The 24,428-nt window shown below is 53.6% G+C and overlaps 1 protein-coding gene across 4 annotated transcripts in view; it reads left to right on the top strand.

Moving 5' to 3' along the window:
* NPC1 (NPC intracellular cholesterol transporter 1) overlaps window positions 1-24,428 on the top strand; it is a 38,010-nt gene that overhangs the window by 12,736 nt on the left and 846 nt on the right. The window contains exons 4-24 of one of the 4 annotated variants that reach the window (XM_036416803.2): window positions 313-488; window positions 3,147-3,314; window positions 4,033-4,282; window positions 5,335-5,408; window positions 5,859-6,229; window positions 7,603-7,829; window positions 8,655-8,755; window positions 11,473-11,575; window positions 13,932-14,121; window positions 14,842-15,024; window positions 15,751-15,865; window positions 17,422-17,549; window positions 17,639-17,776; window positions 18,886-18,975; window positions 19,384-19,574; window positions 19,833-19,948; window positions 20,505-20,634; window positions 21,699-21,899; window positions 22,415-22,646; window positions 23,072-23,185; window positions 23,753-23,912. In XM_036416803.2, the coding sequence (XP_036272696.1) occupies window positions 313-488; window positions 3,147-3,314; window positions 4,033-4,282; window positions 5,335-5,408; window positions 5,859-6,229; window positions 7,603-7,829; window positions 8,655-8,755; window positions 11,473-11,575; window positions 13,932-14,121; window positions 14,842-15,024; window positions 15,751-15,865; window positions 17,422-17,549; window positions 17,639-17,776; window positions 18,886-18,975; window positions 19,384-19,574; window positions 19,833-19,948; window positions 20,505-20,634; window positions 21,699-21,899; window positions 22,415-22,646; window positions 23,072-23,185; window positions 23,753-23,912 (3,458 nt within the window). Of the gene's footprint in view, window positions 1-312; window positions 489-3,146; window positions 3,315-4,032; window positions 4,283-5,334; window positions 5,409-5,858; window positions 6,230-7,602; window positions 7,830-8,654; window positions 8,756-11,472; window positions 11,576-13,931; window positions 14,122-14,841; window positions 15,025-15,750; window positions 15,866-17,421; window positions 17,550-17,638; window positions 17,777-18,885; window positions 18,976-19,383; window positions 19,575-19,832; window positions 19,949-20,504; window positions 20,635-21,698; window positions 21,900-22,414; window positions 22,647-23,071; window positions 23,186-23,752; window positions 23,916-24,428 lie in introns of all 4 variants that reach the window. The other 3 variants (XM_036416802.2, XM_036416804.2, XM_045573861.1) reach the window with 3 other exon arrangements.

The raw sequence follows: 24,428 nt of genomic DNA, 5'->3' as shown, positions 1-24,428 counted from the left end.
GCGTTTAAGTCCCTTTAGCTTCATGTCACGGAAAATATGTCTCTAGATTAGAACGGGCAGAATTCAGAGAAGCATTTTGCTATTTGACATTACACCCGGACAATATCGATGTAGTAATAAGGGCCGTGTTTAGAGAGGTGACTTTATTTAACACGAGGGTTTAGGTTTACAGTGGCTGGGTTTAATGTGTCCTGTGATAATTCATTTGTCGTTTTAAGATAAAATTTAAATATGGTTTTCCTATTTTAAATTGTCATTTTGTTAGTCCTGTTATCTATGACATCATACAAAGTGTGGTTACTTTTTCTCTAGATGTCCATCCTGTTTTTATAACCTGATGAACTTGTTTTGTGAGCTGACTTGTAGCCCTCGACAAAGTCAGTTTCTGAACGTTACAGAAACCGAAGAGTATGTGGATCCTGTGACCCACGAGAACAAAACAAACGTAAAGGAATTACAGTACTACGTTGGCGAGAGTTTTGCCAATGGTAAGTACACTTCTGATTATTCCTCTTTTACAGTTGGTATCCAGGCTGTGGATCAGATTGTTCCCTTTTGCTGTCCTGTCAGCTGTGTGAAAGTGGCAGTGTTTGTTTCATTGGCCATGACATGCAGGTTGTTGCTGCTTGTATCCTGACCCTTAAAACAGTCTCCTTAACGAGGAGGTTTGCTTTAACTGCTTCCTAACTGTGCGCTTCCATGTGGGGATTCTGAGTGTGTGCAAGTGTCCTTCTGTACATCCGGAGACAGTGGAGCTGTGGTTCTGTTGGACACGAACTGTGTGACTCCGTGAATTACTACAAGATGGAGGAGAGGGATGGAGAGCAGAGTAGCTGGCAGAGAGGACATTTTGTCTGTGAAGAAACAGATAGCCATAAGGGAAAATAAGCAGGTATAACAGTCCAGGGAGAAGGTACTCCAACAAATAGAAATAAGAGCACAATCTGAAAGGCTATATGATGTTTGATGAAAATCATTGAAATGAAAGAATTTTTAAAAAATAGGTTTTTATTGATTTGAAAGAGAACAGAAGGGAGAGGGAGAGAGAAACATTGGTGGAGAGAGAAATATTGATTGGTTACTTCCTACAAGCACCCAACCGGGGATTGAACCTGCAACTGGACATGTGCCCTGACCAGGAATTGAACCAGCAGCCTTTTGGTGCGTGGGATGGTGATCATCCATCTGAGCCACACTGGCAAGGGCAGAAATGAAAAAATTTTGAAAGAGTAAGATTCTAGGGAAAGAGAATGAACAGATTAGAAATAGAACCAACTGGATCTATTAATGAGAAATAGTCATTTAAATGGGTTAAAAGATAAGCAGCAGATCAGACACAGCTAAATAATGTGCCCAAGAATGACCTATAAAGTAAGAGAGTAAGAATTTTACAAAGTTGTTGATTAGAAGAGCACATACAACTTTAATTATAATGATCAATTAAAAATATAACAAAAAATTGCCGAAACCAGTTTGGCTCAGTGGTAAAGCATTGGTCTGTGGACTGAAAGGTCCCAGGTTCGATTCCGGTCAAGGGTATGTACGTTGGTTGCGGGCACATCCCCGGTAGGGGGTGTGCAAGAGGCAGCTGGTCGATGTTTCTCTCTCATCGACATTTCTGGCGCTCTATCTTCTTTCCTCTCTGTACAAAATCAATAAAATATATATTTTTAAAATATATAACAAAAAATTAATAGGAAATTAATAGGAAAAAGTCCCACTCTCAAAAGCAGCAGAAAATAAGATGCCTAGGAGTAAGTTTGCCAGAAGATGTGACATAAAGGACAGCCTGCTGATCAGAGAGCGGTCATGCTGAGCCTGCCTGTGGACATGGGTCCATGGAACAGGAGTGCTGCTGCTAACGATGACGGGAAAGGTGGCTGCTGATAGACAAGGGAGAGAACTGACTGCTCTGTCCATCTAGTTCCTGTGTTTGCACGTTACACTAAGACATGTTTAGGTTAAAAATGCTAGCCTTGGAAAACTTTAGAAACAAATAAAAAATCAGAGACACTAAGCTAATTAAGGGAGTGGACAATACATTGGAGCATAGTCATAGTCAATAATGGAATACTTAAAACTGTTAAATACATGAGAGTTAATGGCAGTCATATGAATGACTGTAAAATGTTGACTGAAGATGTTACAGAATATACATGTGACTATGTTGTTTATATTAAACAGCAGTCTCTATTTATGAATGTGACACATCACTGAAGTGCACAGGCATGCCTAGGAAAGATAAGCATCAGATTCAGGGTGTGGTTGCCTTAAGGATGGAGGATGGGAAGGGGGTGGGGGGGAGTCAGAGCTTCAGTTGTACAGTTGTATCTTTAGTCTTTTTTTTTTTTTAATGTTGAGGCAAATGTGAAGCCTAAGATGGGAATAGGGGGGTGGTGAGTAAATGGAATTGTGATTGTATTCTCCTTGTTTTCTGTGTGCTTGAAATATTTACTAAAATAAAAACCTGAACACCAAATGGCAAGCGATGTGACGGAATTACCCAGAGACCAGCAGAGACGGACACAGATCACTCAGAAGAGACACGTGGGGTAAAGGGAGGAGGCAGGGGCGGGCGAGAGAGAGAGTGAGAGAGTGTATTGGGGAGAGACAGTGAGCAAAGGAAAACGGCCAAGGACTTTCCAGAATGGATGAGATGACTCCCCAGACTTCGGAAAAGAAAGAAAAAGTGTAAGCGAGACAAATTAGAAAGAGATAAAATACACAGATGCCAAGTGTGTTCCTGTACACTTGCAGTGCATAATCTGAACGTGAAAGTGAGAAAGCAGTTCTGTTACAGTGTATCAGGAAGAATAAAAGATGTAGTTTCCTGCACAGCATTCTCTGGAACCAGCTTTACTGACAGAGGGGCGCTAAGCTCTTAGTGCTCTGTCCTCGGCCTCAGCCTGCTCCTCTGTGCAGGAGGAGGCTGCCTCTGCAGCAGTGTGAGCTCCCTGGGGGGTTGGCCTTCCTGCCTGTTGTGTGTGTGACTGGGATCGGCCAAGTGGGTATGATGAGCTGGGTCAGGGACGCTCTCCGATGCTGCCCTTGTTCCCTGTGGCTGCTCCTCCAGGTCCCATACGGGGCCTTTGTGGTCTCACCTGTGTTGGCAGCGGCGTTTCAGCCTCTCCCCTGTCCTCCTGTAGCCATGTACAACGCCTGCAGGGACGTGGAGGCCCCCTCGAGCAACGACAAGGCCCTGGGGCTCCTGTGTGGGAAGGAGGCCGCAGCCTGCAACGCCACCAACTGGATCGAGTACATGTTCAACAAGGACAACGGCCAGGCCCCCTTCACCATCACCCCCGTCTTCTCAGGTGAGCGCGCTCAGGAGCCGTCAGTGTAGTAGGAAGAGGACCAGGCTTCCTGGATGTCCCTCCCGAGCGTTGGTCACCAGGGGTCACCGGGGTCGGGGAGGGGAGTGGAGGAGGAGGAAGATTTGCCTTGAGGTATTGATTGAAAGGGTAATCTGGGCTTTTATTTAAAAAATAAGAGGCCAAAGTCCTTACAGAAGCTTTTCCAGGAGCTCTGTGCTAGCGTCAGCCTTGCTCCTCGGGAAATCAGGCCTTGGAAGGCGAGGCACTCGAATCTCAGTGACAAAACCGTCTACTCAGAGTTAACGCAGCAGCGTAGAATCTTTTTTTTTTTTTTTTTTAATATATTTTATTGATTTTGTACAGAGAGGTAGGGAGAGAGTTAGAGCGTTAGAAACATCGATGAGAGAGAGTCATCGATCAGCTGCCTCTTGCACACCCCCTACTGGGGATATGCCCGCAACCAAGGTACATGCCCTTGACCGGAATCGAACCTGGGACCTTTCAGTCCCCAAGCCGACACTCTATCCATTGAGCCAAACCGGTTTCGGCAACAGCAGCGTAGAATCTTATAGGACCAGCGGCAGCACATAGTCTGGTCAGACAGAGCCTCCAGGCCTGTATGCCTCCCGCCGTGCTGTCATTGGGTTTCAGTGGGATTTAACACAAATTCTGAGTGTTTTTAAATTGAGACTTTCACTCAACACCGCCCTCGCTGCAGACCTCCCGGCCCATGGGATGGAGCCAATGAACAACGCCACCAAGGGTTGTGCCGAGCCCATGGACGAGGTCACCGGGCCCTGCAGCTGCCAGGACTGCTCGGCCGTGTGCGGCCCCCGACCCCAGCCACCGCCCCCTCCCGTCCCCTGGAGAATCTGGGGCCTGGACGCCATGTTCGTCATCATGTGGGCCACCTACATGGCGTTTTTGCTCATGTTTTTTGGAGCAATTTTTGCCGTGTGGTGCTATAGGTAAGCCGTTTCGTTTGTCCTTCAGAGTAAGAAGAGCAGCATGACCCACTTTGCGCTGGCAGCTCAGGCAGCAGATGTGGGCAGTTAGACAGGAACCGTTCTCTGCACTGAAGCCATCCCTCGATGCTTCTGTCCGGCAGCAGGAAGCCATCAGGGCCTGTGCAGACACTGGGACCTTAGAAGCTGCTTTCACTGATTATTCAGAATGTTGTGTGACTAGCACCGTGCAGTGACCACCATTCCTCCACAGAAAGTCTTTGGAACCTGATCTGACTCACATTTATTTCAATGCAATACTGTCCTATAGTCCCTTCAGATATCTGCATCTTGATTTAGGACAGTTTATTTTATTTAACTTTTTATTTTAAAATAATTTTAGACTTAGGAAAAAGGTACAAAGATGTGCTGTGTGTGTGTGTGTGTGTGTGTGTGTGTGGTCTTAATTCATACTTTATCCTTTACCCAGCTTCCCCTAATGTTGTAGCTTATATAACCCATCGTTTATAATTGTCAGAGCCCTGGAATGACAGTGAGACAATGTTAGCTAAGCTTCAGACAGTATGGAAATCTACCCGTTTCCCTTTGTCAGCCCCACCCTGCATCCCGTTGTGTTTCCTGTCTCCTCCGGCCTCAGTCTTTCCCTTTTATGACTCTGGCACTTTGGATGAGTCCTGGTTGGTTGGTTGTAGAATGTCCGTCCATTCGGCGTTACCGCTGTTTCCTCATGGTCGGGTGAGGCTTGGGTTTGGACCAGGAACCTCACAGACCTGCTGTGGCATCTTCCTCAGCACGTCCTGCAGGGGCACGTGAGGCCAAGAGTCCCCTTCCTGGCGGTGCTGCCCGGGTGCTGGTGACATGGCTCTCCGCTGTGGGGTTACTGTCCCTCTCTCTGTTGGTGATCAGCGTCTGGGGGAGACACATGGATGCTCTGCAGGCAGTCGGTGAACTTAGGGGAGAGAACCATGGGGGAGGAAGTCAGCTTTGAGCAGGAATGCCAGGAGACATCCTTTTGCTGAAATCCCTGACGCTACTCACGTGCTTTCCCCTTCCAGGAAGCGGTACTTTGTCTCCGAGTACACCCCCATCGATAGCAGCATAGCTTTCCCGATCAATGTCAGCGACACGGGTAGGCACCTTGTACCTGGATGGAAGGGTTGGGGTTGTGTTGGCGTGCGTGTTCATGTCCCTGTGAGGACAGACTGTGCTCAGGCTGAGGACAGTTCTGAGCAGGACAGACAGGCCCTGCCATGTGCATTACAGGCCAGTCGGCGGTGGGATGGAGCCAAGTAATTACCAGTAGCCATGGGGGACCCTGGGCGGGGACCGAGGGCAGGGACCATGGGCAGGGCAGAGCTGAGTGCTGAGCTCAGGTTGCTAGGGGCCTGGCCTTCCAGAGGCGGGCACCTGAGCACCCGTCCTCATGGGGTGGGCGTGGCGGCCATGGTGGGCAGGGAGCAGGTAGGACGCTGAGGGCCAGTGTTCGGGGAGGTGCAGGCAGGGCTTCCCGCCAGGTGGAGGTGTAGCTGATGATCTCCCTGCCCGGCCCTTACCAGCCTCCCTACCCCCCACCCTCCAGGGGAGGCCTCCTGCTGTGAGCCGCTCGGTGCCGCCTTCGAGGGCTGCTTGAGGCGGCTCTTCACCAGGTGGGGCTCCTTCTGTGTCCGAAACCCCGGCTGTGTCATCTTCTCCTCCCTGGCCTTCATCGCCGCCTGCTCCTCGGGCCTGGCGTTCGTGCGCGTCACCACCAGCCCAGTGGACCTGTGGTCCGCCCCCAGCAGCCAGGCGCGCCTGGAGAAGGAGTACTTTGACACCCACTTCGGGCCGTTCTTCCGCACGGAGCAGCTCATCATCCAGGCGCCACACACCGACGTGCACACTTACGAGCCGTACCCCTCGGGGTCCGACGTGCCCTTCGGACCCCCACTTGACAGAGGGATTCTGCACCAGGTAACCTGCTTGGCGGCCATCGGTCCCGGGGACACGGTGGTCTGCCGCCTCACCACCAGCTCTGGTGTGAGCGGGGGGCTGGCTGGAGTGGGAGAGTATAACTCCTCGTGGGAAAAGTAGCTCTAGTCCTCAAGAAGGTGCCGACAGGGGTTGAATGAATGAGAAACCCACTGCTGTATGTGCTGCCTTCTTTCTAGAAGCTGAGCATTTCTGTCCTGAAGAGACTGTTCTAGTTCCCCTGGGAGCCTGGGAATCCCCGGGGCAGTTAAAGATGACACGCTAGAACCCAGAGGCCTGGGCCCTGGGCAGAGCGGCCATGGCTCTGCCCTCAGCGGTGACGGTGCCACTGGCTGCAGCTGCTGAGGCGTCTGGGACAAGATCCCCTGTTCTCCCATCACGCTGGCCCCGGAGAATGTGCTTGTGGACACACTGCCCCCCGCCTCTTGTTTAATCAGCTCAACGGGCTTCAGGGGGTGTTGGTGTGAGGAGTGTCGGAGGACACTGCTGCTCACTGCCGCTCACTGCTACTCACTGCTGATCGGTGCCAGTCACTGCCAATCACTGCTGCTCACTGCTGCTCACTGCCGGTCACTGCTGGTCAGTGCCAGTCATTCCTGCTCACTGCTGGCCACTACTGTTCACTGCTGCTCACTGCCAGTCACTGCTGCTCACTGCCAGTCACTGCTGCTCACTCCCGATCACTGCCAGTCACTGCCGCTCACTGCCAGTCACTGCCGCTCACTGCCAGTCACTGCTGCTCACTGTTGGTCAGTGCCGGTCACTGCTAGTCACTGCTGGTCAGTGCTGGTCATTGCTGGTCACTGCTGCTCACTGCCGGTCACTGCCAGTCAGTGCCAGTCATTTCTGCTCACTGCTGGTCACTACTGGTCACTGCTGCTCACTGCCAGTCACTGCTGCTCACTGCCAGTCACTGCTGCTCACTCCCGATCACTGCCAGTCACTGCCGCTCACTGCCAGTCACTGCCGCTCACTGCCAGTCACTGCTGCTCACTCCCGATCACTGCCAGTCACTGCTGCTCACTGCCGCTCACTCTCAGTCACTGCTGCTCCATGCCGATCACTGCCAGTCACTGCTGGCCACTGCTGGAGAAGGGTGCGAGGGATGAGGCTCATGTGTTCTGCCTGGTGATGGGGTCGCCTCCCCATCTCTCTGGACGCCTCGATATAGGGTCCCCATCCCAGTTTGCCATCTTGGGTGTCATCAGATGCCCCACCACAGTGTGCCCTCATCCTCTCTGCTCAGTCTTGGGAAGGGTTTCCCCCAATACTCTATCTTCTGACCCCTCTGCAGCAGGCGTGAGTCAGACCCTGAGAGCACTCTGACATGTTTCCGGATTTGTATCTTGTTTCAGGTTCTTGACTTACAAACAGCCATTGAACACATCACTGCCTCTTACAACAACGAGACCGTGACCCTTCAGGACATCTGCTTGGCCCCGCTCTCTCCGTATAACAAGAACTGCACCATTCTGAGCGTGCTGAACTACTTCCAGAACAGCCACTCCATGCTGGACCACGAGATAGGAGACGACTTCTACACCTACGCCGATTACCACACGCACCTGCTGTACTGCGTCCGGTACGTGCAGGCCGCTCGCTCCCCCCGACACCGAGCCCCTGGTGCTGCTGCCCCGCACGGGCCTGGAGCCTGGGTGAGCACAGGGGCAGGTGCCCCAGCGGAGGGCAGGGATGCAGCCCAGGTGCCGGCAGAGGCGGGTGTGCAGAGGAGAGCCAGGCGGGCAGGCGGGCGGCCGGCTTTAGGAGTGGGCCTGCTCAGAGGAAGGGGGAGCCTGTGAACTCGGAGGAAAAGAGTCCATGGTGGACGGAGCGGCGAATCCAGGCCCGGGTGAGCATCTGTGTCATCAGGGAGCAGCAGGTGCCTCTGCCGAAGCTCGTGTCTGGACTGATGACATGTGGCCCCATCTGTTACACAACCACACACACCAACATCAGCGCTGCAGTGCTTCCTTATCGTTCACATGCGTTTGTGTCTGGACAGGAATGGTCCGAACCGGGCAGCGTCCCCTTTCCAAGGGCGGCCGGCGGGGCCAGGTTTAGATTTGGGCAGCAAGCTGCTCCCGGCAGAGGCGTGTCTGGCTGGCTGTGTTCCTCACTCAGCAGTCAGGGAGGCTGTGCTGGGCGGCCTGCCCTGTGGCCTGGCCTGGCCTGGACATACCTGTTCAGCCGGTCAGGCGTATCAGGGCTGCTCTCCCCTCCGGAGAGGTGCTCTTGGCCACCTTGGCGGGCGCCGCGTCTCAGTAGAGCGCCCTGACTCCGCGCCTGGAGTGGTGACCTTAAGTTCTGTCCGTCCGTGTTCCTCAATGTAGCCTGATCCACAGTCAGGGGCATAGCAGTCAGGTCTCGGGTGGCCGGAGGCTGGTTCTAACGGGCTGTCTCCTCGCAGGGCCCCTGCCTCGCTGAATGACACCAGCCTGCTGCACGACCCCTGCCTGGGGACGTTTGGGGGGCCCGTGTTCCCGTGGCTGGTGCTGGGAGGCTATGACGGTGAGTGAGGAGAGTGGACCTGGCCTTTGGTTGACAGTCTGGTGGAAGTCATAAGCCTTTACACATTGAGCCCTGGTGTTAATTTCCTGTTTCTTAAGTCCCAAATGCAGTATTTCCTATGGGTTTGGGTTTATCTGGATGTAGGAAAGGTGGACAGTGATAGCTGATTTTTAGGTCACACTTTAGGAAGCTGTGAAAAGTTAAGGGTATGTCCCCGGAATAATGTAATTGTAAACCTCGAACAACATGCAGGGCAGCTTTAGGGCGCTCCCAAAACCCTCGGAGCTCACTTTAGGACCCCACAGGATTGGGGACCTCAGGCTGAGACCCCAGGTAACGGGAAGAGACGCCGTGGAAGGTGGAGACCCACAACACTGATGGGTTCTTTCTAAACCAGTTGGCTAGGAACTCGGACATGCTTAAGGAGGGAGGAGCGGGTAGTCGGCTTGCTCTTTGCTGGCCCCTAGCACCTGGGGATGGGTGGCACGGCTGTGGGTGCTGACTCACATGGCGGCTCTGGACCTGGAGCCTAATGATGGCGACTCCGGGGTTTCTCCGCCCCAGTGCAGAGGCGGGCTGTTTCCTCGGCAGCTGTGCTGTGTGTAAGCCCCGCCCTGCCTGCGAGAAAGTGCCACTTCTGTGGTGCCGACAATGTGGCACCAGCTTGCTCGTCAGCCGTCAGATTAAATTTGAACTCCACCTTATTCTTTCCACCAAAGTAAATTCCAGAGGGACCCCAGATTGAAATGTAAGAAGGGAAACTATCAAAGGACTAGAGGAAAATACATGAGGACATTTTAAGAACAGTTTTTAAACGGAGAAGGCATTTCCAGCAAGGTAAATTTCAAAGCCACCACAGGAATCACTGATGGATTTGACTGCGTGAGAACTCTAAATTCCTACATGGAGAGCAAACGTCATAAGGTTTTAAACAATAAAAGCAATACACTGGAGAAAAGTATACGTAATAGCATTTCTTTCGCATATAGAGCTCTTGTGGAAAAGGAAAGGAGGGAAGCCTTATGAACGTTAACAAGAGAAGGGACAGAAATGGCTTACATTACAGAGAGGAGCGCTCCCCCACTCCTAGGCAGCGACGTGCAGCCCTCCTGCCTCGCAGGTGAGCGAGTGAGGCCGTGGGGCTCGGAGCTCGGAGCTCGACGGGGCGGCAGGGGAAGCCACAGGTGGGGAACGCAAACTGTGCCTAGACTATAAACTCCAGGGAAAGGCCGGGGCCTCATCTCCTGTTCACTGATGGACTGACTCATGGTGCTTACATCCTGCCGGGCACAAAGGTGGTCTCAGTAAATACTTCGTTGAGTGAAAAATAGGGTGGCAATTTTGGTGGGCAATGTGGGAGAATCAGTCAAAATTAGAAATGCACAAACGTTTTGATTCGGTGATTATAAGAACTGACTACGCATATGTACTCTGCATATTAAAAATATAAGGCTAGCCGAAACCGGTTTGGCTCAGTGGTAGAGTGTCGGTCTGCGGACTGAAAGGTCCCGGGTTCGATTCTAGTCAAGGGCAAAAATAAGACAGTGTCTTATATTAATTTTTGCTCCCAAAGATGCGCTAGGTCTTATTTTCAGGGGATGTCTTATTTTTCCATGAAGAAGAATACTGTACACATTTATTGTTAAATGAAAATAAAGGAAATTTATTACCTGTATACAGTACGATAGTACGGTAGTTGTCAATACAAACCAGACAAACTGTGAATCCTACAGTATCAAGAATTTACTCATTTATTCAATGACAATCATGTCATCATCTTCTGGAACATCATCATAACAATCCAATTCCTGAATTTTCTGGGAATTTCTTGTGACTCCATTTCTTTCAGAATCAGTGGACCAAATCTCTCATGTTTAGCCTAGGGGGGCCTTATTTTTGGGGGGATGCCTTATATTTCACTCAGAAGGAGACCTGTAAGTAGGTCTTATTTTTGGAGGATGTCTTATTTTCGGGGAAACACGGTACCTTGGTTGCGGGCACATTCCTGGTAGGGGGTGTGCAAGAGGCAGCTGGTTGATGTTTCTCTCTCATCGACGTTTCTAACTATCTCTCTCCCTCCCTCTCTGTAAAAAAAATCAATAAAATATATCATATATATATATATATATACACACACACACATACACATACACACATACACATATATATATATGGCTAGTCCTTGTAGTAACTTTGTTGATGATTTTAAAAACTGTTAAAATATCCATCAGTGGAAGATGGGTTAAATTATACTAAAAAATACTATATGGCAGAAAGAAGAATAAGGAAGCTCTCTCTGTACTAAAGGAGACAGTCTCACGATGTGCATTTAAAAGCATAATGTGCAGAGTAGTGCGAGGCTGCTGTAAAAAGAGCAGGAGGGGAGGATGCATGTGTCTGCCTGTCCTCTGTTGAGTGGGAGCGCGAGCAGAGGAGGGAGAGGGATGCTCACTGAGCACGTGCGCTCTGTCGGAAATGTGCGCTGCGGAATAAAATAAAAAGGCATCTTCCCGAATGGCAGACTGTGCCTGCTCCCGCGAGAGCCGTTTTATTTGTTCTCCACCCCCGCAGGCACGGTTTCAGGAACTTCTGTTCCGAGAGCGCGGGGTGCAGTCTGCAGCCGGGAGAAGTCGCCAGCTGTCCTCTCACTGCCCCTTGCACTTACCCACTCTTCCGCCAGCTTGTAACCTTGTCGATGCCCCATTTTTCCTTTCTAGGTCAGAACTACAATAACGCCACCGCCCTGGTGATGACCTTTCCTGTCAATAACTACTACAACGACACGGAGAAGCTCGAGCGGGCCCAGGCCTGGGAGAGAGAGTGAGTGCGCGCAGGGCTTGTGGGAGGCGGGCCCCGGCAGAGACCACTGGGCCTCCTCCACTACACTAACCGCACCCGGTGGACGCTGTCTTCCCACTCATTACAGCGAGAGCTGGGAGTACATGTACCCACAGCTTGGTGTGAACAGAACTTCCTCCGACCCGTTCTAACAGCACAGGCGGGGAGGGCTGGGTGTGCGCTAGCAGGAGGGGACACGGGCCCTGGAGAACATCGCCGTCATGGAGGACAGGCGATAAGTGCGTCAGATGCACTAAATAAAACATGTGGTCGGCACGCGGAAGTCAGCAGAGGCTGCCGTGCTGCCCGTGCCCAGAAAGCCGTCCGGACGGTGTCCCCGAGCCTGCAGCCCCCACGACGGAGCGACACGAGGGGCCGGGCTGTGACTCACTCCAGTGCGTTGTTCTAAGGAACCGCCTTGTGAGACGTGATCCATACCCCATGTGTCTCACTCCGTGAGAGCACTCAGTTCAGGAGCTCTCATAGTCACAGGTGACGTGCAGCCATCGTCACGGCCAGAGGAGGACGCTCTTTACTTCAGAACGCAGCCCCGCACCTTTAGCAACCACCCCCTACCCTCCCACCTCCCACCTCCCAGCCTGTGCGGCCACTAATTACTTCTGTCTCCATGCATTCTCCTATCCTGGACTTATGCTTATGCGAATGGAATCATATGTGTGATATTCTGTGTCTGGCATCTTCCATGTAGCAAAATACTGTCCAGGTTAGTCCAGGCTGTGGCATGGGCCCGTCCTTCTTTCCTTCCTGAGGCCCAGTGACGGACGGTCCATCCTGTGGACATAGCAGCTCTGGTATCCATTCACCCTCCGAGGCAGGCGGGCGGTTGCTGCCTTGTGACTGTTGTGAATAATGCTGCTGTAGACATTTGCACACCCGTTTCTGTGGGGGACTTTTATTTCTCCTGGGTGTGACTGCGATTAGGATGGGTGGGTCACAGGGTCACTCTTTGAGGAACTGCCAGGCAGTTTTCCAAAGTGACCGCACCGTTTTGCATTCCCACGGCAGTGTGTGGCAGTTTCAAGTTCCCTGTGCTTGTCAGCACCGGCCTCGCTGACTGGATGTGGCGGGAGGTCTCACTGCAGCTTTGGCGAGGTTTCCTGGTGTTTGACGACTTCAGCGCCTCTTCACGCTCTCACTGCCATCCGCATTGCCGCCCGGAGAGCTGTGTGCTCGTGTTCTTTATCCTCTTTTTAGCTTGTATTTTTATTATTGAAGTGTAAGAATTATGTAGTCTACAAGTCCCTTATCAGATACATGATTTCCAAGTGTCTTCTCTCGTTTTTTGTTTTTTGTTTTTTTTGCTTTCTTGGTGGTATCCTCTGAGATACAACAGTTTTTAACTTTGATGAAGTCCAATTTATCATGTTTTTCTTTTTTCTTTTGTTGCTCCTACTTTCTGTGTCATGGCTAGGAAATCTGACCCCAGGACGTGGAGATTTATGTCTGTGCTTTTCTCAGTTTTATTGTTTTAGCTCTCACATTAGGTCTTTGGACCTTTTGAGTTCATCTTTGGATATGGTATGAGGTAAAGGTTCAACATTCTCTTGATGTGGCTATCCAGTTGTCCCAGACCATTTGCTGAAAAAGTTACTCTTGTCTGCTGTTTGCTTCTCTGTTGAAAGGGAAGTGGACTCTGGTTCTGCTCCTTCACTCTGAATGTGTAGCCTGTTCACACTCCTGTTCACTCTTGTTTTGTGATGATTTTGAAGTCAGGACATGCAGACCTTCCGGTTTGTTCCTGAAATAGCAGGTTTAGCTCTCCTGGGACCTGCGGTTCCCTGGGAAATTTAGAATCAACTTATCATCTTGCAAAGGAGTCAGGCGGGGCTCTGCTAGGGCCGCTTTGACCTGTAGATCAGCTTTCAAATTCTACTTCACGAGCATGTATCTTCATCACAATGCACACTACTTCACTTAGAAATCTTTTTAGTAAAAAAGAATGAGAACAGGAACTCATTTCCGAACTTGTTCCAAACCGATTTAAATGGCAGAAAACTCGGCATGTCTGGCACTGCCCCCCTCCGGTCTCCAGCAGAGAAGATTTGAATGCAAATAAGGCTCCCTAAGCGTGGCTTTTGTCACAGAAGCTGGGAGAGCACTGGCTCTCAGTGTCCCCATCTGCCAGGGCTCAGTCCTCAGGGCTCCCAGGAATCAGCCCACAAGTGTGAGCATAAGTGGAACAACACGTCACTCCTTTCCTCTCTGAAAAAGTTAACAAATAAAAATAAAAAAACTTTTTTTAAAAATTGGGAAGAAGTCCCTCACTTTGCTTTCACTCAGTTTTAACTAAAAATATAAAATTCTTTGTACTTTTTAGGTTTATTAATTTTGTGAAAAACTACAAGAATCCAAATCTCACCATTTCATTTGTTGCCGAGCGAAGTATCGAAGATGAACTGAACCGTGAGAGCAACAGTGACATCGTCACCGTGGTGACGAGCTATGCCGTCATGTTTCTGTACATTTCCTTGGCCCTGGGGCACATCCGGAGCTGCAGCAGGCTCCTGGTGAGGGCTGTGCGGGGTGTGGGTGTCTGTGTTGTTGGGAGTGGAGGGTGAAACCTGGGCCCTCTTTTTGCCCCTAGTTAATCTTAATTGATCATATTCAAACCTGCCTCACATTCCCCTGTGCTTTTTTAGTTGTAGGTAACACCCCTTATTCTCTGCATTTATTTTTCTCAGTTCCAACTTCTTGGTTTATCTTCAACTTAGAATTTATTTCACATGGTCCAAGTTTTTCTGATTTGTCTACTTATCACCTAGGAATGGAAGCTCATTATATAACTTTTTTTTTTTTTTAAAGACTTTCTCTCAATTTGGCAATTTATTTTTATTTTTATTTTATTTTTTAATATATTTTATTGACTTTTTACAGAGGGGAAGAGAGAGGGATAGAGAGTTAGAAACATCGATGAGAGAGAATCATCGATCAGTTGCCTCTTGCACACCCCCTACTGGGGATGTGCCCGCAACCAAGGTACATGCCCTTGACCGGAATCGAAACGGGGACCTTTCAGTTCGCAGGCCGATGCTCTATCCACTGAGCCAAACCGGTTTTGACTCATATAACTTCTTTAGGAAGACCTAGATAGTTTTTCTTATTTTTCCTCAAACTGGGAGTTGAGCTGTTAGCTCCAGAAGGGCCGTCCCGTGTGGCACGGGGAGACAGGACTGGAGCGGCAGGCAGGACTGGGCACTGATGGCCGGCGTGTCTGTGTTGCATCTCAGGTGGATTCCAAGGTCTCCCTTGGCATCGCAGGCATCTTGATTGTGCTGAGCTCGGTGGCCTGCTCGCTGGGCATCTTCAGCTACGCCGGGGTCCCCCTCACCCTCATTGTGATCGAGGTCATCCCCTTCCTGGTGCTGGCAGTCGGGGTGGACAACATCTTCATCCTGGTCCAGACCTACCAGGTGCGTCTCACATCACGCAGCGTGGCAGCTGACGGGCGAGCTGAGCACTCGCCCCCTCTGGTTGGTGTGATAGCGTGAGAATCTGACTTCAAACATGTTCCGTACAGAGGGTCCCAAAAAATGTACACGTGCACCCTTTAACAGCTGATTCTGTGACGTTTGAAAACAGCGAATTTTTAAAAACTGTCTTTATAATTATCGAAAATGTGTGACACGTTTTTGGGGAAATCTTCTATACATGCAAAAAGGGCTAATGGCTGTGGAGAATATTTTGGGTACAAGTGCTATGAGAATGGTTCTCCGCATAGTGTAGCGGGAAAGATTGTCAGAGGTGCTGCTCACAGGACTGCTGGTCGGCACAGGACCTGCCAGGGCAGAAAACCGTCTTCATCACTGTTCTCACCCGGCCCCACCCGTGTCCGTCGCCTTCTGTGCGTGGAGCTCAGTGGCCCACAAGTGGCACGTTATTTCCTGATCGGCCGCCTGCAGCCTGCACCCCATGTATTTTCCTCAAAAGTGATCCGGCCTTTGCTGGAGCCTCACCTGTCTGTTGCCCAGCCCAGGGGCCAGGAACTCCCTGAATGAATAGCCAGAGACCTCCGGGTCCCCCGCCAAGGACAACCTTCAATCCGTAGATGCCACTGACCATTTTCCTTACTGTTAACAAGCGGAGAGGTGGCGTGGTGCCTGAGAAACATTCATGTTGCATGCTTAATTTTTTTAAAGAGAGACGAACGTCTTGAAGGAGAGACCCTGGACCAGCAGCTGGGCCGGGTCCTGGGAGACGTGGCCCCCAGCATGTTCCTGTCATCCTTCTCCGAGACGGTGGCTTTCTTCTTAGGTAAGCGCTCTCGAGCGATGCGCTGCTTAGGTAATGCGCTGCGGGAGGGGTCTGTGTGAGTGCCCGCCGCTCTTCCTGCTGAGCTGCACTGAACTGGGAGGTGCCCTCGTGGACGGGAGAGTGTGGGGCAGGTCCTGGTGTCAGTTAGTGTCTTCCTCTGCAGTCTTCAGGCAGTGTCTGTCTCGGGGTCCCGGTGCCTGGTCCCCCACCCTCCCCCCTGTTTGGCACCCACAGCAGATGTTGGTATTTGAAAATAGCTTCTGGCACAGCCACAGGCTCCTCAGAACAGCCCTCCAGCAGCAGCCCCGAACCACAGGCAGCAGCTGTGCGTTCTCTGGGCAGTCGCCCTGTGCATGCCGCTCACGGAACCAGCGTGGTGACTAGCTGGGTTCTCGGGTCTTTCCTCAGCCCAAGGAGCTGGAACAGAACCAGCACTTTCATGGTCCTTCCTGCTGGGGAAATCAGCCTGTCCTGGGCCGAGTCTTTGCCCGCCTCTGGCGTGTAGTGAGAAACCAGCTCATCCTCTGGAGAGGAGGCCAGTCAGGCTCGCCCAGAAGTCAGGGAAGACACAGCCCACACATGCCTGCGGGCCACCAGGTCTTCCCGGCCGAGCAGGAGCCTTGCCGGGCAGCCTCTCAGTTCTGACACACCAGCTGTTGTTTGCGTTCCCACGGAGCCCTGCGGCCTGAGTACTGTGCCCTGCGGCCTGCGATCCTCTCATGGTGCAGGTGCAAAGCAGCTAGTTCCCCTCTCACCTTGAGGTTGGCCAAGAAGCCCAGGCGAGTGGAAGGGTAGTAGCCGCTGCTACACCTCAGGCAGACGCTGGGGGATGTGGTGGGTGCGCAGGGCCTGTCGGAGCCCTTGTCCTGTCCTGCCCAGTGTCTGGCCTGGTGCTGCATTCTAGGCTTTCCTCAGCAGCACTGGGAAGCAGGCTCCCCCTGTTAAACGTGGGCTCCTTGTTTATGTTCAAGCTGTAAATGGTAAGATGAGTTCACAGAGTGGACCACGTGGGCCGTAGCTGCCAGCTTTCAGTGGGTGTCTGTGGGCTGCAACATGCCCTGAGCCCCCACCCTGTCCCCCAGGCATGGGGGGTCTGAGCCCAGCTTGGGCGTGGAGCTCCTCCTGTGGCTGTGAATACGCTGAGCGGCTGATGGTGAAACAGCAGATGGAACGTGTCCCTCTCACAGGGGCAGGGAGGGCACCGTAGAAATGGCCTGTCCGGTGGTTCTCAAGTTTCAATGTGCATACATTTGCTCAGAGAGCCTATTGAATACACGGGAGTTAGGTTGAAGTCCCACTGTCTTGGTTAAGCAGATGGGGCCAAGCCCAGGAACCTACTTTTAACTCCCAGGTGGTTCTGATGCTGACAGAATCTTGAACAACTCCAGGCTTACAGCCTCTTCTCAGCTCTGGGGCACCCTCCAGAGACGCTGCACCCTTTGGGGGTGGGTGGAGGGGAGCAGCTCCTAGGGTTCTATGGCCCCAGGAGCGGGCGACACGCCAGCACCCTCTGCTGTGAGTGGCAGTGACGCCCCTCCCTCCACTGCCTCCTGCAGGAGCCCTGTCGGTGATGCCCGCTGTGCACACCTTCTCACTGTTTGCCGGGATGGCCGTCCTCATCGACTTCCTGCTCCAGGTCACCTGCTTCGTGAGTCTCCTGGGGTTGGATGCTAAGCGTCAGGAGGTGAGTTGTTACCAGATTGCAGCCTGCTTCACCTGCATCAGGAGTCTGAAGCATTGGAGGGCATGACCTTTGCTCCCTTCCTCCCTCAGAACAACCGGCTGGACATCCTGTGCTGTGTCCGCGGCGAGGATGATGCCGGCCCCCAGGCCTCCGAGAGCTGCTTGTTCCGCTTCTTCCGAGACGCCTACTCGCCCCTGCTGCTCACGGCCTGGATGCGGCCGATCGTGGTGGGTCTCCTTCCTGTTCTCTCCCGGCACAGACTGTCCCGTGCCTCCCGAGAACCACACGCGTGGGGGTCTGACAGCTGTCAGCTGCATGTGCAGAACAAATACGCACTAGTAAATGTTTATTTTTCTTTTTTTTTAAATATATTTTTATCAGTTTCATAGAGGAAGGGAGAGGGAAAGAGAGATAGAAACATCAATGATGAGAGAATCATCAATCGGCTGCCTCCTGCAAACCCCCTCGTGAGGATCGAGCCTGCAACATGGGCATGTGCCCTGACTGGGAATCGAACCCTGACCTCCTGGTTCATAGGTCGATGCTCAACCGCTGAGCCGTGCTGGCCAGGCCATAAGTGTTTTTAGCGGTTTTTTGCAGTCAATGTAAGGAAGAGCTTTTGAGTTTTTATATTGGAATAATTACCGATTAAGTTGCAAGGAGAGGGGCCCGGATTCCCTTCGCCCAGTTCCTCCTGTCTCACGTAGTTGTAGTTCAGTCTCAAAACCAGGACTCGGACTGGATGTGGAGGGCGGGTCTGGTTCTTGTCCTTTTATCCCAGGTGAAGGTTCATGTACCTGCCACGCAGTGAAAATCCGTGACCAGGGGTCTTCCATTCTCCCCCCTAAGTGTCATTCCTCCCCTCCCCCCCCCCAGCACCTCGATTTCTGGTCCTCGCGACCAGCAGAGCTTTTTATCCTTTCTGTACGCTTTGTGGCCCCAACTACTCTCTGTCGCTGCTCCACTAAGAGAACATTAGCTCCCTGTAAGAGCAGCCGTGGCATTCTGAGCACTGGTGCCAGGTGCTGGCCAATGTCTGGGTCGTGGTTAGATTCTCCTCATTTAATCCACAAAACTGGATGGCGTTAGAGTCCTAGTGTCCCTGGTTTGCTAAGAGAGGCTCAGCGCCTCCGTGTCCCCTGTGTGCACAGAGCGGCTGCCCGCGAATCAGGTGGTCCGACTCTAGGCGCCCCGAGCTCGGCCACTCCCCGTACTCGGTGTGCTGGCTGTGCCATTCAAGCTTGCTGTCCAGTGTAGGAAGGCCTGTGTTCTGTGTGCTGAGGCGTGCTCAGCTCCTTGTGACCAGCAGTGCTGTCTGTAACCCGCCCCATTCCAGATGGCGGTGTTCGTGGGCATTCTCTCCTTCAGCATCGCCGTCCTGAACAAGGTGGAAATTGGATTGGATCAGTCTCTTTCGATGCCAGAAGTAAGATGCCTTTTATTCTAGCTTACTCAGCCCGGGGTGAATACACTTTCCAAACACGCACACACAGAAGTTTCAGGTTAATGCCTGCTGTGCCTACAAGTGCTGATGGGGCCTCCTGTAACCTCAGCTGCCATAGGCTCTGCTGGTGGGGCCTGGCCCTCTGAGCTCAGACAGTGCTGGGCACAGCCACAGTGTGAGCAGCCAGGCTGACCCTGTGAGGCGCCCTCCTGACCTTGGGACATATGGGGAGCATGGAGCTCGGGAGGGTGGGAATGGGACCAGCTGTGCAGGGAGTCCTGGCTGGGCGGTGGCGTCTCGGCCAGGAACCTCCACGCCTCTGGCCTGCGTCACCTCACTCCATCAGACACCTCAGCGCACCCACCTCCATCCTGCTGCCTCTTCTTGCAGGACTCCTACGTGACGGACTATTTCAGGTCCCTCAGCCAGTTCCTGCACGCGGGCCCGCCCGTCTACTTCGTGGTGGAGGAGGGGCTGGACTACCGGTCCCTGCGGGGGCAGAACCTGGTGTGCGGGGGCATGGGCTGCAACAACGACTCGCTGGTGCAGCAGCTGTTCGACGCGGCCGAGCTGGACGCCTAGTCAGTACCCGCCCCGGGCTGCCTGTCTGAAAGTTCTCCTGAAAGGAGGCTTTCTCAGAGAATTAGGTTCAGAATGATACTGAAGTGAGCCTTCCCTGGGCAAAGCCTTTCGAGGACCAACGTGCCCCTGGGCGCAGGGCTCCCTGGAGGGCAGTGTCCTTTCTCCCGGGGCAGCATCACTGAGTGCAGGAAGGACGCGGGGTCAGAGCAGGGCCGGGCTGGGCTCCCGGGCGGGTGGTCATGCTTCTCTCCCCGCAGCACCCGGATCGGCTTCGCGCCTTCGTCCTGGATTGACGACTACTTCGACTGGGTCAAGCCGCAGTCCTCGTGCTGCCGCGTCCACAGCGGCTCCGGGCGGTTCTGCAACGCCTCCGGTACGTCGCCCCGAGTCCGTCCTGCTGTTCTGAAAAGCGTGCTGACGGAAAACCGCCCGGCACTCGCCGCCTGCACCGGGTCTCCTCCCCTCCTCAGTCTCTCGCTCTCCAGTGCGGCCTCGGCCTGCAGCCACCCCCACCCCGGGGCTGCAGGCTGAGCCAGGCCTGAGGAGCTATGGGTTTCCAGTTGGGGTTTCTGTCTTTTCCGACGACAGCTATTGCCTCCTGCTGAGTACTGGCCATCGCTGCCCACGGCCTTTCCTGTTAGCGCTCCGTGGCTGCCTTGTGGTCGCTGAGAGTTGAGGTCGTCCCAGAGTTTCCCTGATAAACACACAGGAGCCCTGGCTCTGTGATACCCATGGGGCCGTCCTTCACGCAGGACACCTTCACGCGGGGAAGGACGCGTTATAGCCAAGACGGAGGTGGCACCTCAGTCAAATGCCCCAACTGTGAAGCTCACAGGAGCTTGAGATTCAGGAAAAGATTCTCCCAAATGTTTAAAGTGAAATCTGGAGATCCATTCTCTTCTCCTTGGCCCCTCCCACGTTTCTGCTAGTGGCCGACCCTGGCTGCATCCGCTGCAGGCCTCTGACTCCCGAGGGCAAACAGCGGCCCCAAGGGGAAGACTTCATGAAGTTCCTGCCCATGTTCCTCTCCGACAACCCGAACCCCAAGTGTGGCAAAGGGTGAGTGAGCCTCTGGATGTGCACCCCCGTTTGCACAGAAAACTCGGGGAGGGCGGGAGAGGCCCTCTTTCCACCCCTCCTCACCTGATCCTGACCTTTGGCATCCTGGCGGGGCACTTGCTCCCTGGGCATCTCTGCTCGGCCCTCCCGCTGTTCCTTGGCGGGAGGGGAATGTCTGTTCCGTGTCCGGGGGCACAGGAGCCACGTCTGCTCCGGTGAGGTCATCCTAGGCTCAGGCTTAGATGGTTTGGCCCCACTGTGCTGCTCCCAGCCCGTGCCTGCAGCCAGGCCGCAGTCCCCACAGAAGCGGGACATCTGGCCTGGAGATGGGGGTCATGGGGGAGCGGGAGGGCGGCTTGTAAGCTTTCGTGGGAGAGGATGCCTGTCAGGTAGGCCTGGACGTCCTGTTTTCTCCTAGAAATACCAGATTAGTCCCGAGTCCCCTCATACGTTAGTCACGGAGAATCTGTTTCGGGGCCTGTGCCAGGCTCTGTGGGAATGAAGAGAAGTAGAAATGGGCCTTGCATCTGGGTCTGTGTGCAGGCTGAGTCTGTGAGCTCGGCCTGCATGAAGCAGTGGCCACCACCTCTGTGCGGTGTCAAGCCCGGCACCTCCACCACAGTTCCCCAGCTTGTCATGTGGCCATGAGTCGGCGGCCGTGTGCCCATCCATAGAGATGATACTGTGCCCAAAGGCAGCGACTCTGCCGAGAGTTCCGGGCCATGCATGGCGAGGCCTCTCTTTAGGCCGACTCCAGGTGGCCTCCCTCCACGGTCCGCCTTCCCCACTTCCTGTTTCACATCCTTGGGAGCAGATGTATAGGGAAACGCATTGGCTTCGAGCAGAGCCAGAGGAGAAGCAGGAGCAGCTGCGCACCAACCAGCCAGAGTGGGGAGAAGCCAGAGGGAGGCAGGAGCCGGCCCTTCAGCACCCCCACGCGGGCTGCCCTGTTGCTGAGGCAGAGCCAGCCAGCCCTGCGCCATCCGGCCGGCGGCTCTCCTATGCCTGCGCGGACACTGCAGTGTGCGGGGCGAGGTCCTTCTGACTCCACTGTCTTCTCTCAGGGGCCATGCTGCCTACGGGTCGGCCGTTAACATCCTGGGCAATGACACTGGTGTGGGCGCCACCTACTTCATGACCTACCACACGGTGCTCCAGACCTCTGCTGACTTCATCGACGCCATGAGAAAGGCCCGGCTCATTGCTGCTAACATCACCCAGACCATGCGCCAGGGAGGAAGCAACCACCGCGTGTTCCCATACAGGTGGGTGTGGCTTGTACACATGGGGTGTCCTAGGGACGGCCCTCACCTGTCCAGCAGGGAACAGCGCTGACCTGTCCGGCAGGGGACGGCGCTGACCTGTATGGCAGGGGACAGATTTTTTCTGGGACAAGTTCTCAGAAGGGACGTCCTAATTCCTGGGAAGAGAGCTATGACCTTGGTAGAAAATCACCTCTCCTCCAGCCCTGCACAGACCCCATTGACCTGAGGTAATTCTTGGGATACAGCAGCACTTGTTTTTTCAAAATACCCTGGAATAGTCTTTATAAACCTGCAAAGCAGGGTAGGCTGGAATTATGAATAAAAACTTTATGTAAAAGACAGATATAGGGTCGTCGTTAGGCCTTGAGGGCAGAGGTCATCGCAGGCCCACTGTGCTGCTGTCCTGCTACCCCTGGGGTGTTCTGCACGGCTCTGCCGCCTGCCCCTGGGTGGCATGGCGGCAGGAGGGGTGGAGCTTCCAGGGAGGATGGCTGACGGTCTCCCCTGCCCCCCAGTGTGTTCTACGTCTTCTACGAGCAGTACCTGACCATCGTAGAGGACACCGTCTTCAACCTCTGCGTGTCCCTGGGGGCCATCTTCCTGGTGACAGTGGTGCTGCTGGGCTGCGAGCTGTGGTCTGCGGTGCTCATGTGCGTCACCATCGCCATGATCCTGGTCAACATGTTTGGTGTCATGTGGCTATGGGGCATCAGCCTGAATGCGGTCTCCCTGGTCAACTTGGTCATGGTGAGTCCTGGTCACTTCCTGGGACCCGTTTCTGGGAGAGATGGCCCAGCTCTCATCTCCCTTTATTATTCTGTGGGGTTTGCAAAACCATGCAGCCTAATGACAGCAACAGGTCACTTTTTATTTAGAAATATCGCCCCCTTCCTGGTGGAATTCTCTGGCCAGTACCTTTCCTTCCCACAGTTAATAATGACCTGTCCAAGCAGGTGCTAACTGTTCTTCAGACGTGGCCCCTGCGTCAGGCAGAGTGGCCTGTGCGAGCGTGGGGGTGCCCGCGTCCCCCCAGACAAGCAGACATGCTGTCTGATCGGGTGCTGGGCGCCTCCCCCGGGGCTCGTCCACGCGGATTCTGAGGGCCCTCCCCCAGGGTGCCCTGGGCAGGGTGGCTGCCTGGTTTCGAGTTGTAAAGGTGCACTTCCTTGCAGAGCTGCGGCATCTCGGTGGAGTTCTGCGCCCACATCACCAGGGCCTTCACGGTGAGCGCCAGGGGGAGCCGCGTGGCGCGTGCGGAGGCGGCGCTCTCCCACATGGGCAGCTCTGTGAGTAACGCGGGCACCGTGTGGGCCGGGCCGCTCGGCCACCAGTGCTGGGAGGGGATGGGCATCCTCTGCTTAGCAGCAGCTCCTGGGTGACAAGGTTTCAGGCAGTTTGTGAAATAGCTGTACCCGGGCTTCTTGACCATGTTCCTGTGGGTGAGAGCTTGTGGGGCGGCCATGTGGCCGAAGCAGGAAGAACAGGGTGGATGTGAGTGAGCAGGAGCCTTTGCCACGAACCCAGGCCAGCGATGGGCGGGCAGCAGGGCCCAGTGAGCAGTCTGACCTTGTGTCTGCAGACTCTCACCCCATATCCTGGTTCAACCAACCAACCACTTGTTACTGAAGGACTGTTACCGAGTAACAAAAACCTTGTTTTATACTTAACCTGGTTTTCACCTGAGAATACAAAGAAATGTATGAACATTGTCTATGCAGAAACAGATTTTACCCTTGTACCATTACCTTTGATCCAGGCTCACAAGCAGTACATGACTTTGACCATGACTAAGAAGTCCCTGTATTAGGACATGATAGGGGATTAGAGCAGTGCTAACGCCCTCTCTCTTTTAGGTATTCAGTGGAATCACGCTTACAAAATTTGGAGGGATTGTGGTGTTGGCCTTCGCCAAGTCTCAAATTTTCCAGATATTTTACTTCAGGATGTACTTAGCCATGGTCTTCCTGGGAGCCACGCACGGGTTGATCTTCCTTCCAGTCCTCCTCAGCTACATCGGTGAGCTGTCCAGCCTGTGGGTGGGCAGGCGGGCAGGCAGGCGGAGGACGCGGTGGCCACAGGAGATGTGCTGCCTGGACGCGGCTTTGAAGTGTTTGGTACTGATGGGCCATTCACAGACAGGGCCGAGGGAGCCGTCTCATGGAAGACGCCCGTGTCACAGCTCCTCATTAGTGCTTGGCCACCACCGCCTAGACGGCCAGCCTGGCTACCGAACAGGCCGAGGGCAGGAACGAGTTTGAATGTCGGCCCAGGCAGCACCTCCACCGAGACGTGTGGCCACAGGCCGAGCCATGTCCCTAGCTCAATGTTCCCGCAGCCGGCCTTTGCCATCCCCACCTCCACCTGTCCTGAAGATGCTCTAGTGCTGCCATGACGACTCGTGGTTGAAAGAACAGGACGGATTTGCTTGATTGACAGCAGGGATGGGGGACAGCCGTCTAAGGCCTGTGCAGGCATTTGGTCTGGCTCTGCCAAGGCATTAGGGGCGAGCTAATCGTTTGACCAAGCCAG

The sequence above is a fragment of the Pipistrellus kuhlii genome, unplaced genomic scaffold (assembly GCF_014108245.1).
Source record: "Pipistrellus kuhlii isolate mPipKuh1 unplaced genomic scaffold, mPipKuh1.p scaffold_m20_p_57, whole genome shotgun sequence".
Lineage (NCBI taxonomy): Eukaryota > Metazoa > Chordata > Mammalia > Chiroptera > Vespertilionidae > Pipistrellus > Pipistrellus kuhlii.
Note: the sequence above shows the minus strand (reverse complement) of the source record. Positions and strands in the feature narration are given on the sequence as shown.